Source organism: Macaca nemestrina, chromosome 5 (assembly GCF_043159975.1).
Source record: "Macaca nemestrina isolate mMacNem1 chromosome 5, mMacNem.hap1, whole genome shotgun sequence".
NCBI classification, from domain to species: Eukaryota; Metazoa; Chordata; class Mammalia; order Primates; family Cercopithecidae; genus Macaca; species Macaca nemestrina.
The window spans coordinates 43020369-43035378 of record NC_092129.1 but is presented as its reverse complement, the minus strand read 5'-3'; the positions used below and the strand labels follow the sequence as shown (position 1 = coordinate 43035378).

Sequence of the window (15010 nt, the reverse complement as noted above, 5' to 3'; positions counted from 1 at the left end):
ATAGTCATCTCAATCAATTATTTAATTGGTTTTTCTTCCTTCCTTCTCTAGTAAAAATGTCAATAGAAAAGTCACAGTTCCTGAGACCCAGTTCTGTCCCTTGTTCTTCAAAACATACATTTAGTTGGGCCCTTATTGCGTCTTTTCTTTTCATGTCTTATTTGAAGTTTAATCAAACTCTGTGAATTGTTATAATTGATTTATATGCTGGCAGGCTCTTGAGGCTACCCCTCTCCACCCCCCAGAGCCCACGCCAGGCTTCCTGAGGCAGGGTCAGTGCCATCTGGGGGTGGGAGCCCATCATGCACCTGAACACGTGTGGCCAGCAGTCCGGGTTGTGGCTTCCCATCTCCAGGCCTACGCTGAGGATGGCCTCCATGCACAAGACGTGGGCAGTGTGCAGCCACACCCCCTGCACCTTCCCAATCTGCTCCAGTTTCTGCTCCACTTTTAGTTTCACTGTGCCAGAAAGACATTTATTAAAATAACAGGTTGAGTAAGGGAGACAGAAAGGGAGAGAGAAAGAATGAAAATGAAAGAACGTGTGTCATGCAAGGGCAAAAGGGAAAGGACAAACGTCAGTGGCAGCAAGCGCCTCCACAGCAGGTCCTTGCGGACCCTCATGCAAACCACTCAGCTGGCAGGTCCCATGCGCCGGTGGCCCCAGCTCTCCAGCTCCAGAAGTGGGATGGATCCTGAGCTGGCAGGTGCCATTCCTTCCAGGCCCTTTCACGGGCTCTGGGTCAGGCACAGCAGTGCGGATGGGTTTCATGAGCCAATTCCAGGTAAAACCATCTGGGCCCAGACCTTTCACCCTTCCCAAAAATTGGTCAAATGGAAGAATTCCTGGCTTTCTGCAAGTTTTCTCTGAGATTATTGTAATGTTAGGCTCTCATTATGATCATCATCTCTAAAACAACTTATTTATGTGTATTTTGAGCACCCGAATGACTGCTCTATCACTGAAAAAGACCAATCTCATTTCATCCCTTGAGTTTGTATTTGTGAGCTCCAAATAACACTTTAAAAAATTGTAGACTGGGCGTGGTGGCTCACATCTGTAATCCCAGCAACAATGGGAGGCCGAGGCAGGCGGATCACCTGAGGTTGGGAGTTCGAAACCAGCCTGAACAACACGGAGAAACCCTGTCTCTACTGAAGATACAAAATTAGCCGGGTATGGTGGCACATGCCTGTAATCCCAGCTACTCAGGAGGCTGGGGCAGGACAATCACTTGAACCTGGGAGGCAGAGGTTGCAGTGAGCTGAGATCATGCCACTGTACTCCCGCCTGGGCAACAACAGTGAAACTCGGTCTCAAAAAAAAAAAAAAAAACAACTGTAGATGATTAATGAGAAAGAATGCAGAAAGTGACTTCAGATGTCAGTAATGCAAAATGCTAAGGCAAGGCCAAACCACAGTGTCCTCCTTGAAAAAAGGTTTCAAGTCACTGCATGTGGTAGGATAACTAAGTGATGGTCCAGAACCCAGAAATATAGCAAGCCAACCTCAAAGGAATCCAAACCATCTCCTAACATAAGAAGCAAAGTGATTTTTAGCAAAACATCATTTGTCTCATAAATGTGATACTAATTTTATTTATTATTTATTTATTTGAGTTGGTGTCTCTCTCTGTTACCTAGGCTGGAGCGCAGTGACACCATCTTGGTTCACTGCAACCTCCACTTCCCAGGTTCAACCAATTCTGCCTCAGCCTCTGAAGTAGCTAGGATTACAGGCACCCGCCACCACACCCAGTTAATTTTTGTATTTTTTAGTAGAGATGGGGTTTCTTTCACCATGTTGGCTAGGCTGGTCTCAAACTCCTGACTTCAAATGATCCGCCCACCTTAGCCTCCCAAAGTGCTGGGATTACAAGTGTAAGCCACTGCACCTGGCCATTTTATCTATTTTTTTTTGAGATAGGATCTTACTCTGTCACCCAGGCTAGAGTACAATAGAATGATTATGGCTCACTGCAGCCTGGACCTCCCCAGGCTCAGGCGATCCTCCCACCTCAGCCCCTCAAGTAGCTGGGACTATAGGCACATGCCACCATGCCTGGCTTAGTTTTGTGTTTTTAGTAGAGACAGGGTTTTGCTATGTTGCCCAGGCTGGTCTTGAACTCATGGGCTCAAGTGATCCACTTTCTTTGACCTCTCAAAGTACTGGGATTACAGGCGTAAGCCACTTTGCCCAGCCTTAATCTTATTTTTTATTTGTATTTAATCAGAATATTGTGGTCTTGATTTTGTGGTTTTTTAAAGAACTGTGACTGTAAGGATTTTTATGTAGCTCATGGTTGTAAAATACTTAAGTAAAATTGTGAGACTCCATTTTAAGTTAACCCTGGGGATCTGTGAGAGCTATTTTGTTTTCAAATGGGTCTCTAAATTTGATTCAAATCTGAGAAACACAGACCTAAACTGTGTTTCTCGGCTAAAAATGTACAGCTGACTCAGTGACTTGCTACTGTACATATCTGATAGTAGTTACATAATTTGGACCACGCTTGCATTTTTCCTTTTGTTTGCTGCCTGCCTTGTATCTTCTGTTGCTATCAGGATGGTCATTCTCTTCCCTTTGATCCAGATAACCATCAGCTTCATTGACTCACTGATTTCAACAGGTTAAAAATCAGCCATTTCCCGAGTTCACAAAGCTCAGATTTTTCTCTGATGAGAGCCTCTTCTTCCTGAGCCTCCCCTCATTAATTTTCTCCATCTGTTTTCTCCCCTTTAGAAAACTGGCCAATCTGCCTTCCCCACTATAACCCGAAGGCTCTTCAAGTGTGCACTTGTGTGAAGTGCCAAAGCCAGTGACTAGATGACAGATACGAACAGTTAGGCCAGGTGGGCCCATGGGACTCCTGGGCCTGCTGCACTTTCCTTGCCACCAGGGGTCAGTATGTCTCTCATTCTCCAGAGGGATCTTCTGTAGGTCACCTGTGGCTCAATGGATCTCAAGATCAGTGGTGTATACATACTGGGCAGCGCACACAGAACAGGCACGAGTATTGGCTGGCGTGTGTTAGCCTGTGCAGGTGTGTGCATACTGCACCCAAGGCATCAGGTGGGTTCTGGCCCTCCAGTCGTTACCTTGTGTGATGGCATCACTAGGTTCTTGGGCCTCCCTCTCTTCTTTTTCTTCTTGGACACAGGAGGCAGCTGCCATCTGGGCAAGAGCCGAGGCGCAGTTAGCAGCAACCCCTTCAGAGGAGACAGACAATGACTTCTTGACTGAGTATATCCTCTAACCATTCACCTAGCAGAACCCCTTCTAAAAGGTCCCCCCACCCTACCCTGCTGGATCATTCCCAGTAAGTTCTGCAGGAACACAGCCAGGGAACACTACTTCCGCTGGTACCTAGAGCGCAGCTCAGCCGTGCGGCTTTCCGCAGCCCATCGAGGCTCATGCAGATGGCGTCCCGTTCCTTCTGGTTCTGCTCTTTGATGCCTTCAGCTCCCAGAATGAAGGCCAGCCCTTTGGAGCTCCCTGCCATTCGACCAGTCAGTGGGGTTGATAAAGTATCGATCAAGTTCTTCCAGCAGCCCACCAGAATATAGCGAGCAAATGCCACACCTGGAACATGGAGGAGTGTGCGTCATTTTCTAGAGACAAAAATGACCTGACAATGAATGGCATGGTGTTCTCTTGCCATCAAATGAGCAGTACAGAGTTGCATGCAATTCTACAAAAGGAAATATAACTTAATGGATTATATGGGATCATGTTTCACTTTGTTCTTTTAAAAATAAATGTTGCATTATCAGCTGAATGATGCTAAGTGACTTCCATCAATTACTTTTTCTTTTTTTTTTTTTTTTTTTTGACAGGGTCTTGCTCTGTCGCCCAGGCTGGAGTGCAGTGGTGTGATCTCAGCTCACTGCAAGCTCTGCCTCCCAGGTTCATGCCATTCTCCTGCCTCAGCCTCCTGAGAAGCTGGGACTACAGGTGCCCGCCACCACACCCAGCTAATTTTTTGTATTTTTAGTAGAGACGGGGTTTCACTGTGTTAGCCAGGATGGTCTCAATCTCCTGACCTCGTGATCTGCCCGCCTTGGCTCCCAAAGTGCTGGGATTACAGGTGTGAGTCACCGTGCCCGGCCCAATTAGTTTTTTTCTAACCAAGACAAAATCTTGATTCAAGTCACCACATATAATGTAATTGCTGGTAACACATGCAGTGTTCATAAACTCAAGATCCAAGTCATTACCTGCCACTGTGGAGTCATCGATTCTCCTGCTCTGGGCAAAAGGAGACTCTGTAGCAGCTGAGGCCATCAGCTGGCCACCAATGGCACTACTCTCTAAGCCATCAATATCTGTCAAGGAAAAAGAGTGAAGTTTTCCCTAAATAAAACACTCCAGTCAAAAACAAGGACATGGCCACCACAATATTCATTTTTAACAAATATTCCTTGTATCTTTTATGTTTCAAGCATGTAGCAACCTTTTATGAGACTATCATAAATTTTGTTTTATTCCCTCAGTCTAGTTTTATTTCATATTGGAGTATTTATTCTTCTGTTACATTGTTGCCTATCTTTATTTAAAAATAGATGTAAACTATAAATTATTTATCTGTTAGAAAATCTATTGATTTAGAATATTTTGATCTTAAATACTCTTTTTATTCAGAATCATTGATTATTCCCGAATTATATATTCCCAAACCTGGTACAAGTTACCCAGATGTGAATTTTCTTTCAGAGCTTCCTTACATGAATTAAGAGGAGAATAAGCCTCTTTGGTCAGATCATCGCACAGTCAAATTGCAAAGTACAATAAATAATACCTTATAATTTTCAAAGTGTTTTCACATAAAATTTTTTGACTTGATCACTGAAACAGCTCAAATTCGGTAAGCAGGTCAGTATTATTTTTATTTCACAGAGGAAGAAACAGAGTCCTGCACCACAAAATGACATTTTTGTCAACCACCAACTGCATATAAGACAGTGGCCCCCTAAGATTATAATAGCATTATTTTTATTGCACCTTTTCTATGTTTAGATACACAAATACATACTACAATGTTTTTACAGCTGCTTACAGTATTCAATACATGCGGCGCAAGTTTGTGGCTTTGAAGCAATAGACTATACCATCTAGCCTAGGTGTGTAAGTACACTCTGTGATGGTCACATGATGACAAAATTGCCTAACAATGCATTTCTCAGAACGTGTTCCTGTCCTTGCTAAAGGATGCATGACCATGTTTAAAGTATGTAAGTGGTTCAAGGCCATGAGGCTGATGACGGAAATAATTAGTATTCATGTCTTCTGACTCCCATCCAGGCCTCTCTACACCATTCCAGCTCCATATTAGATCCTCAGTTATCCTGTTTAAGTTTTTGCTGAAACAAATTCTCTTCTACAGAATTAGCTCAACAAACCACTCTTTAACATTATGGTGAGGAAAGGACTGGAGTGGGGTCAAGAAGGCTGAGCTTCAGTCTTGGCTCTGAATTAAGTAGCCTTGTAGCCCTGGGCCAGGCTCGCCAAGGCCCCAAGTTCCTCAGTATAAAGGAAGTAACCACTGGAAAAGTGACTATGGAGTTGAAATATACATACTTGGATGCAACTAATATAGCTGAATGCAACACAGGGAGGGGATGGGAAAGGAGGGTAGTTGTGGGTTTTTTGTTTGTTTTTGGTTTTTTTGAGACAGAGTCTCACTCTGTCACTCAGGCTGGAGTACAGTGGCGCAATCTCAGCTCACTGTAACTTCCACCTCCTGGGTTCAAGCAATTCTCATGCCTCAGGCTCCTGAATAGGTGGGATTACAGGTGTGTGCCACCACACCCAGCTAATTTTTGTATTTTTAATAGAGACGGGGTTTCATCACGATGGTCAAGCTGGCCTCTAACTCCTGACCTTAAGTGATCCTCCCGCCTCTGCCTTCCAAAGTGCTGGGATTACAGGCGTGAGCCACTGCCTGTAATTATTAGTATTTATTCCCTGAGTTTAGGACTTCACCCTCACCCCAAGAGGATGAGACTTCTTTGCATGGTGTTCCACTGTATCTTCGATTCTTACAGAAATTACAAAAAACCTGGAGACTTCTCGGCAACTATCAGGACCAAAACAGGGACAAAATTTATATGGCTGCTAAGGTGGAAACAGACTGGTTTCTCTGAAATTAATTTGATGTCTGGTCAAATGACCTAATGATATTTGCCAGAAATTTTCATTTATCAAAGTATAATGGATGTTTTCTATGTGCGATATTTGCCAGAAATTTTCATTTATCAAAGTATAATGGATGTTTTCTATGTGCTAGGTAAAGGTCTGATGAATTCAAGTAATGCAAAGTTTATTTCTGTGCTAAAATTCCACAGTTCTATACAATACTCTGACATGACACCAGGAATGGCCACAGTTAGTACAGCGTTCATCATCAGATTGCTGGCATTGCTTCTCCTCATACATAACGAAAAGATCAGATAGAAGTCTCCGAACTCTAGGCTAACTGCTGCTCTGATTCATTTGTCACTTCATACCTGGAATTTACAATCATAAAGAATCACAGACCCTTATTTTGTTGAATTCTTATGAAAAGCCCTTTTCATCTTTAAAGTTAAATAGCTTTCCTATGGACATAGCAATTGAGCTTACTGTTCCATTAATAACAGCGATGGCTAATTAACAGTGATGATTGATGAATATGGGAACTATGAATAGTCTGTTACTTATTCATTTTACATCTACTGAATGACTCCTTTTATTAAGGCCTGGGCAAGAGAGTCACAGAGATTACTTTGGCAGAAACTATGGTATTTGCAAATTAAAGCTGGAATGTTTAGGATCCTCATCCAAATTCTCAGACTTACAAGCTCTGGGCAGTACCTTCCATCCCTACTGAAAGGAGTTTGTGAAAACAGATAGAAATCAAGCATTGCTTATAGGTAAACTAAATAAATGGCTCTCATACATTTGAATGATTACTTCTCTTTTCTTTTTTTCTGTTTTTTCTTTTTTCTTTTTTTTTTTTTAGACAGAGTCTCGCTCTGTCACTCAGGCTAAAGTGCAGTGACGCGATCTCAGCTCACTACAACCTCTGCCTCCCAGGTTCAAGGGATTCTCCCACCTCAGCCTCCCAGGTAGCTGGGACTGCAGACACTTGCCACCATGCTCGGCTAATTTGTGCATTTTTTTTTTTTTTTTTTTTGTAGAGATGGGGTTTCACCATGTTGGCCAGGCTGGTCTTGAACTTCTGACCTCAAGTGATCCACTCGCCTCGGCCTCCCAAAGTGCTAGGATTATCGGTGTGAGCCACCGTGCTTGGCCTGAATGCTTATTTTTCAAATGGATGTAAATGCTATCATGATTAACAAAACACAAATTGATCACCTCTCCAGTGATCCTGATCCGCAAGGTTCGAGACCCAATCTTACTTACCCCAGTTCCATCCTAGTTCTTGAAACAAGACTCCAAATGCCAATCAATGACGAGGACTCTGCCACCCGTGGACAGACCTCACTGTATGTTCTGATCTTCTGCCTGATTCCTAAATAGTGCCTCACCCCAAATTCTACATGGCTGGGTTCCACCTGCCAGTAGTTTATTCTGACACCTTGTAAGAGCCCCCAGTGCCAACCACAGGCAACATAACACACCCCTTGGACAACGGATTCTGTGCCCCAGCTGGACTGTCCTGCCCAGTCCTGTGCTGTTCCTGCTGGGCACAGAGCCATGCTGAGCTGTGTGAGGATACAGATACTCCAGAGAGGTCAGGGCCATGCTCTGCACCTCCTTCTGCTGGAGGCACGAGAGGATAACTGCATCAGAAACCAGTGTGGGGAGGGTGGGTGCAGTGGCTCATACCTGTAATCCCAGCACTTTGAGAGGCCAAGGCAGGCAGATCACTTGAGGTCAGGAGTTCAAGGCCAGCCTGACCAACATGGTGAAACCCTGTCTCTATTGCAAATACAGAAATTAGCTGGGCGTGGTAGTGAGCACCTGTAATCCCAGCTACTCGGGAGGCTGAGGCAGGAGAATCATTCGAACCTGGGAGGTGGAGGTTGCAGTGAGCTGAGATCATGCCACTGTACTCCAGCCTGGGCAACAGAGCTAGACTCTGTCTCAAAAAAACAAAACAAAACAAAACAAAAAAACCAAACCAACCAACCAACCAAACAAACAAACAAAAAACCCAGTTTGGGGACTCAGAGACAATCCAGGACAAGCCTGGAACTCTAACTTACTAAGGCAAGCGATGACCCGACTAAACTTTTGCACATCTTTGGCATTATGGCCGAGCCACAAGAAGCCATGAAAAGCTGCTTTTGCCAAAAAACACTGCCCCACGACAATATGGCATACTGCTCTCTACACTCTCATGTGAAATTTCTAATTGTCAAATAGGATTTTAAAAGTTATTGTGGTTCATAGACACCAAGGAACACTACATAACCATAAAAAAGAACCAAATCATGTCCTTTGTTGCAACATGGACACACCTGAAGGCCATTATCCCAAGCGAGTTAATGGAGGAACAGAAAACCAAATGCCATATGTTCTCAGTTATAAGTGGGAACTAAACACTGGGCACTCGCCGGGCGCGGTGGCTCAAGCCTGTAATCCCAGCACTTTGGGAGGCTGAGACGGGCAGATCACGAGGTCAGGAGATCGAGACCATCCTGGCTGACACGGTGAAACCCCGTCTCTACTAAAAAATACAAAAAACTAGCCGGGCGAGGTGGCGGACGCCTGTAGTCCCAGCTACTCGGGAGGCTGAGGCAGGAGAATGGCGTGAACCCGGGAGGCGGAGCTTGCAGTGAGTTGAGATCCAGCCACTGCACTCCAGCCTGGACGGCAGAGCGAGACTCCGTCTCAAAAAAAACAAAACAAACAAACAAAAAAAAAACACTGGGTACTCATGGACATCAAGACGTTAACAATAGACACTGGGGACTGCAAGGCAGGAGAGGGAGGGAGGGGAAAGAGTTGAAAACTGTTGGCTACTATACTCGGTACCCAGGTGATGGGATCAGTTGACCCCAAACCTCAGCATCATGCAATATGCCCAGGTAACAGACCTGCACATGTACCCCTTTAGTCTAAAGTAATATTTGAAATTATATATATAGAGAGAGAACTATCACATGAGACTCTGCAAAAAGCACCAACTTGCTCACAAGCCATTGCAACTCATAAGCCATTGCAACCTTACACAAAATAATACTCCTGTGAGGACATCTGCCTGGCACCTGCTTGCCTGTCCAAGTTAAACTGGCACTGCCCCTGTTACTGATCCTTTACTTAAGGATCATTATCTCAAAACAATGATGAAATCCTCCTCATTATTCCTTTAAACACCTTTGCCATCCTTTACCTCCCTGTATAAGCACGTAGTTTACTATGGCGGGCATATTCCCATTGCAACGTCTATTCCTGAATAAATATTTTCTTTACAAAAAAAAAAAAAAAAGCTCTGGACACTGAAGACAAAGATGCTGGTAAGTATTTGGCATTATTCTTAATTCTGGTACAGCTGGGAAGGGAAGGGAGGGCCTCTGATATAGATAGAAAACAGAAGGAAACCAACTTTTTCTGTTTTGAGACAGGGTCTTGCTCCTGTTGCCCAGGCTGGAGTACAGTAGTGTGATTTCGGTTCACTGCAACCTCTGCCTCCCGGGTTCAAGTGATTCTTCTGCCTTAGCCACCCAAGTAGCTAGGATTACAGACACCTGCCACCACACCCAGCTAATTTTTGTATTTTTAGTAGAGACAGGGTTTTGCCATGTTGGCCAGGCTGGTCTCGAACTCCTGACCTCAGGTGATCTGCCCACCTCGGCCTCCCAAAGTGCTAGGATTACAGGCATGAGCCACGGCGCTTGGCCAGGAAGCCAACTTTAAAGTCAGTCATTTTACATTTATTGGTAAATCCCAAGAACACTGAATGAAATGATATGGGTGACTATTAGCATGTGAGAACTCCCAGGAATAGTCCTGGGCCTACACATCCTACAGACATGGCCTACAGTTTTACACCAACAGACAAAGGTGCTAAGTTAGTTCTCATCTAATGGGGCACAGTGAGCCCTACAGACTCCCACATGGAAAAGGTACAGAAAACTCCTGTGAAGTGGACTCATGACACTTCCCTGGAACTGTCACCAATGCCAGGGAAGCTTTGTGGGTGCTGTTTCAAAGTCTGCTCCAAGCACCAACACTTCTCTGAAAGAGGCTTTAAAGCGTGAGCCATCCCACCCTACCATGTGCCCCAAGGCCTTGCGACCAACCACTGACCGGTCAGCATTGTGATCAGGGGAAGGCTGTTATCTTCCGGGCTGCCCCAATAGCCAGCCTCTCCAAGCATGTTCCTGTCGAGCACCTGATGGTAGAGCTCCTCAATCCAGGCCTGGGAGAAGACCATCAGCACGCCGCTGGTCTGCACCTGCTTCATGAAGTCCTTCTACAGAGAGATCGCATGAGAAGGTGACCACATAACACCCCACTCACTAACAGGCTCCTAAGTGCCTCTGCTACCTCTTCATGACACGGAGCCCTGAACTAAACCAAGGCTTGTGTATTGGGTAATGGGGCGGCAAGCGGGGAGAAGCGGAGATGGAGAATTCCCAAATGTGCTGAGGTCTCCTTCACTGATGACACCTTTTGACAGACACCTTGCAGAAGGATTACAGAGACTGCACTTTTCATTCTTACTCCTGCATGTGTGGAAAGGTTTGCAACTGCACAGATGTCTTTAATAGAGTAACAGGGCTTCCTTTTCTACAAGCACCAACAGCAGCAGAGATGGAACGCGTTCCTGTTCCTGCAGGAATGTGCACATTTCCAGAGATACTTCACTTATGCTCATGAAGTAACCACTTAACCTTTGGGAATTTACAATTTATCAAGCAAACAAATGGTTGTTGATTTCCTTCATGTAGATCCATGGATTTAGGCTCAGGAACTGATAATAGGGTACACCATGGAGTGGCTTGCTCCATCACAGGAGCTAACCACAGGACAATCAACATTCTCATTGCATCCCTTACAGGAGGTGCTTATAAGCAACAGCCAGTGAGCTTCATTCTGGGTCAACAGTTGGTCTGGGAATATGTTGGAATACGGTGAAGAGTTTTTCTAAGTGCACACCTTCAGCCAGGCATGATGGCTCATGCCTGTAACACCAGCACTTTGGGAGGGCAAGTTGGGAGGATTGCTTGAGCCCAGGAGTTCAAGGCCGGCCTGGGCAACATAGCAAGACCCTGTCTTTACAAAAAATAATTAAAAAATTAGCCAGGCATGGTGGTGCACACCTGTAGTCCCAGCTGTTTGGGAGTTGAGGTGGGAGGATTGCTTGAGCCCAGGAGTTTGAGGCTGCAGTGAGCCATGCCATGATCACACCACTGCACTCTAGCCTGGACAACAAAGCGGGACTCTGTCTCAAAACAAAGAAAAACACAACTCATTTTCAGCAACTTTCCTGCATATCTTCTGATCTCCCTTAACACATCAATGATGTGGTTTTGAACAGGTTTTATCCATGTGTTTAATAATGGCATGGGATGAAACTAACGGGTTATCCTTGGGCAGCCATTTCCAGGACCTCACGTCCATACACTCTTCACTGGAGCCCAGTGGGCAGCTCTGTGATCACGGTGCTGGGCAACTGTATATCTGTGCCCTTATATATATGTCATCTCCTTCCACCCCCTAAAGTCCCACTGACATTACCAGTCTAGAGCAGTGTGGGACAAAACACGCTGTGCCATCCCACTCAGGGCACTGACACTCGACTGTACACCAGGAGGCCACAGCCTGCCCTCTGCCAGTCCAACGAGGGATGGCACACTCACCATCACGCCTGGCGTCAGGGTCGGCCGCTTCCTGTAGTAGTCACCATGGGAGAGCTTCAGGTTGAGGAGCAGGGCACAGTGTGCAGCTGTGTAGAGGCTGTCTGCGTTCATCAGCATCTGGAAGCTGAGGCTGCTATTCCCATCAAAGCCAGGAGAGTGCATCATGCCTAAGGGAGAAAATGAAGGGACTTTTGGGGCTGTGAACAGTGTGCCTGGCAAGGCTGGCTTCCAAAGAGCTGCAAACCCATTGTGATAGATGCTGCATCATATAGGACATTTATGTATAGCACTGACAGCTAGCCAGGAATACCCTTAGGGCCTGATACACACGCCAGCCTGGTGGCAAAGAGCGTGAGCTCAGGAGTGGATCTGCCTGGGCCTGGATCCTGATCTCTTACTTAGCAGCTACAACTTTGATAAAATCATGTAAACCCTCTAAGTCTCACCTTCTTTTCCTATAATAGGGAGAAGAACTGACTGCATTCTATCCCTAGCTTGAGTCCTCCGGTGGCTCCCCATCACAATATAATAAAACTCCAACCTCACCCTATTCTCTCCCTCTCACTCCCCGCAGCCACCCTGACTGCCTGCTGTCCCTTAGCCACACCAGGCCTAGACCTGCCGCAGGGCCTTTGCATTTGTTTTTGCCACTCCCTAGACTGATCCCAGGATCTCTGGATGCTGCACTCCCTCGATTCTGCCAAGTCTCTGCTCAAGTGACAGAGACACCTTCCCTTTTAATTCCATTATTAAATAGCAAATCCACTCCTGCCCACCAATATGCCACTTCCTTACCTGGCTTTTAAAAAATGGCCTCAACGGCATTTATTCTACCCAGCTTTATATTAATATATACTTGTTTATCATCTGCCATCACTACTATAAAATCAATAAGAAGGTGATACTTTATTCATTTTGTTCACTATAGAATCCCCAGTGCCTAGAACAGTGTTTGGTACCTAGTAGACCCTTAAAAACATTTGCTGAATGAATAAGAATTAATGGACATGCCAGCATGAGAATTAGATGCAATAATGCATGTAAGATGTTTAGAAAAGTTACTGGTAAATACAACTTTTCAAAAGGAATAATGTTCCTCCAAAAGCTAAACATAGAATCACTATATGACCCAGCGATTCTACTCCCATATAACCACAAGGACTGAAAGCAGGGATTTGAACAGACACTTGTACATCAGTGTTCACGGCAGCATTACTCGCAATAGCCAAAAGGTGGAAACAGCTGAAGTGCCCATCCACAGATGAATGGATAAGCAAAATGTGGCATATACATAAAGTGGGCATTACTCAGCCATGAAAAGGAATGGCGTTCTGATATATGCCACAACATAGAGGCGCCTTGAAAACATGCTGTCAGGCACAAATATATATGGTGCACTCTATGAAGTACCTAGAATAGATTTGAAGAAATAGAAAATAGATTGGAGGTTACTGGGGACCGGGGGCAGAGTACCTTCTATTTGGAATGTTAAAAAAGCTCTGGAAATACTTGCACAACACTGTGAATATAATTAGTACCACTGAATTGTATACTTAAAATTTATTAAAATAGCAAATTTTGTTACATATATTATTACCATGATGAAAACAAATAATAATGTAATACATCAAAACACGTTAGGCCAGGCGCAGTGGCTCACACCTGTAATCCCAGAGCACTTTGGGAGGCTAAAGCAGGTGGATCACTTGAGTCCGGGAGTTCGAGACCATCGTGCCCAAGAGGGTGAAATCCCATCTCTACTAAAAATACAAAAATTAGCCCAGCGTGGTGGTGTGTGCCTGTAGTCCCAGCTACTTGGGAGGCTGAGGAAAGAGAATTACTGGAACCCAGGAGGCGGAGGCTGCAGTTAGCAGAGATCGCACCACTGCACTCCAGCCTGGGCAACAGAATGAGACTCTGCTTCAAAAACACTCCCAAAAAACAAAAAAACAAAAACATAAAAACCCATGTTAAATGTGCACTTTAGGTGGGTTAAACTGTATGGTATGTGAGTTATCTCACAATAAAACTGTTAAAAAATAAATGAGGAAATAAAGAGGTTTTAAAAAAACCATTAAATAATAGTTATCGACTTTCTCCCCACTATCTTTTTCTTTTAAAAGATATTTTATACTTACTAAAGTTTTAATTTTGAAGATCCCTTTGAGCTTTATATAAATAAACTGAAAAAACAAACAACTATATCTCATGCTCCTAAGATGAGTTCATTCAGTCAGAGTTGTTGGTATCTTGGCTCAAACTTTCACAGGGAGCTTGGGGTGACAAAATTATGGAAGTCGGCTTCTCTGCATCTGTTAGTATGCTGGTCCTAAGGCCATCTGTAGACAGCCATTTCTAGGCCCTCAGGGTTCCTCACTATCTGGAGCCTGGTGGTCAGCTCACAGCTCTGCAGCCCAAAGACAACTGCACATCTGTGTCCTTACACTGTCATCTCCTCTTACCCTCCAAAGCCCCACAGGCATTATCAGCCCAGACAAGTGTGGACAAAACACACCGAGCCATTCCTCTCAGAGCACCTTAAGAGATTTTCAATGAATGTTCCATTTGTTCCTGCAAATACTCGGAGGCTGAATTTAGCGATGTGGGGGAAACAGTCCATCTCTACATTTGTGCATGCAAATTACACATGTCCATATACTCTGCAAATCAGGTCTAAAATTATTCTTTAATCAAAAATATGGTTCATATGTAATGTAAGAGTTTTCTAGAATTAACAAAGAAATGAGAGATACAAATTTACAACCAGAATGTTTATCCAGTGATGTCGTCCCTATGAATTTTTTTTTTTTTTCCTGAGACAGAGTCTTGTTCTGTCGCCCAGGCTGGAGTGCAGTGGTGTGATCTTGGCTCACTGCAACCTCCGCCTTCTGGGTTCGAGCAATTCTCCTGCCTCAGCCTCCAAAGTAGCTGGGATCACAGGCGTGCGTCACCACGCCCAGCTAATTTTTGTATTTTTAGTAAAGACAGGGTTTCACCATGTTGGCCAGGCTGATCTTGAAGTCCTTGTGACCCTCCTGTCTCAGCCTCCCAAAGTGCTGGGATTACAGGCGTGAGCAACCATGCCCAGCCATCCCTGTGAATTTTAATAAATAGGTAAGTAAGAAGATGTGGACCAGAGAAAGCTTTCAAAGTTGAAAATAATTCAAGAATTTGCCGTATTTTGAGGGCAGTATAA

General features: G+C 44.6%; 1 protein-coding gene across 2 annotated transcripts in view; it reads right to left on the bottom strand.

The window, feature by feature from the left end:
* LOC105465707 (ARFGEF family member 3) overlaps nucleotides 1–15010 on the bottom strand; it is a 183210-nt gene that overhangs the window by 52705 nt on the left and 115495 nt on the right. For both annotated transcript variants that reach the window (XM_011714278.3, XM_071096517.1), the window contains 6 exons: nucleotides 11815–11981; nucleotides 10259–10424; nucleotides 4219–4326; nucleotides 3368–3583; nucleotides 3100–3210; nucleotides 309–459 (listed from right to left, as the gene is read on the bottom strand). In XM_011714278.3, the coding sequence (XP_011712580.2) occupies nucleotides 309–459; nucleotides 3100–3210; nucleotides 3368–3583; nucleotides 4219–4326; nucleotides 10259–10424; nucleotides 11815–11981 (919 nt within the window). The remainder of the gene's footprint in view (nucleotides 1–308; nucleotides 460–3099; nucleotides 3211–3367; nucleotides 3584–4218; nucleotides 4327–10258; nucleotides 10425–11814; nucleotides 11982–15010) is intronic.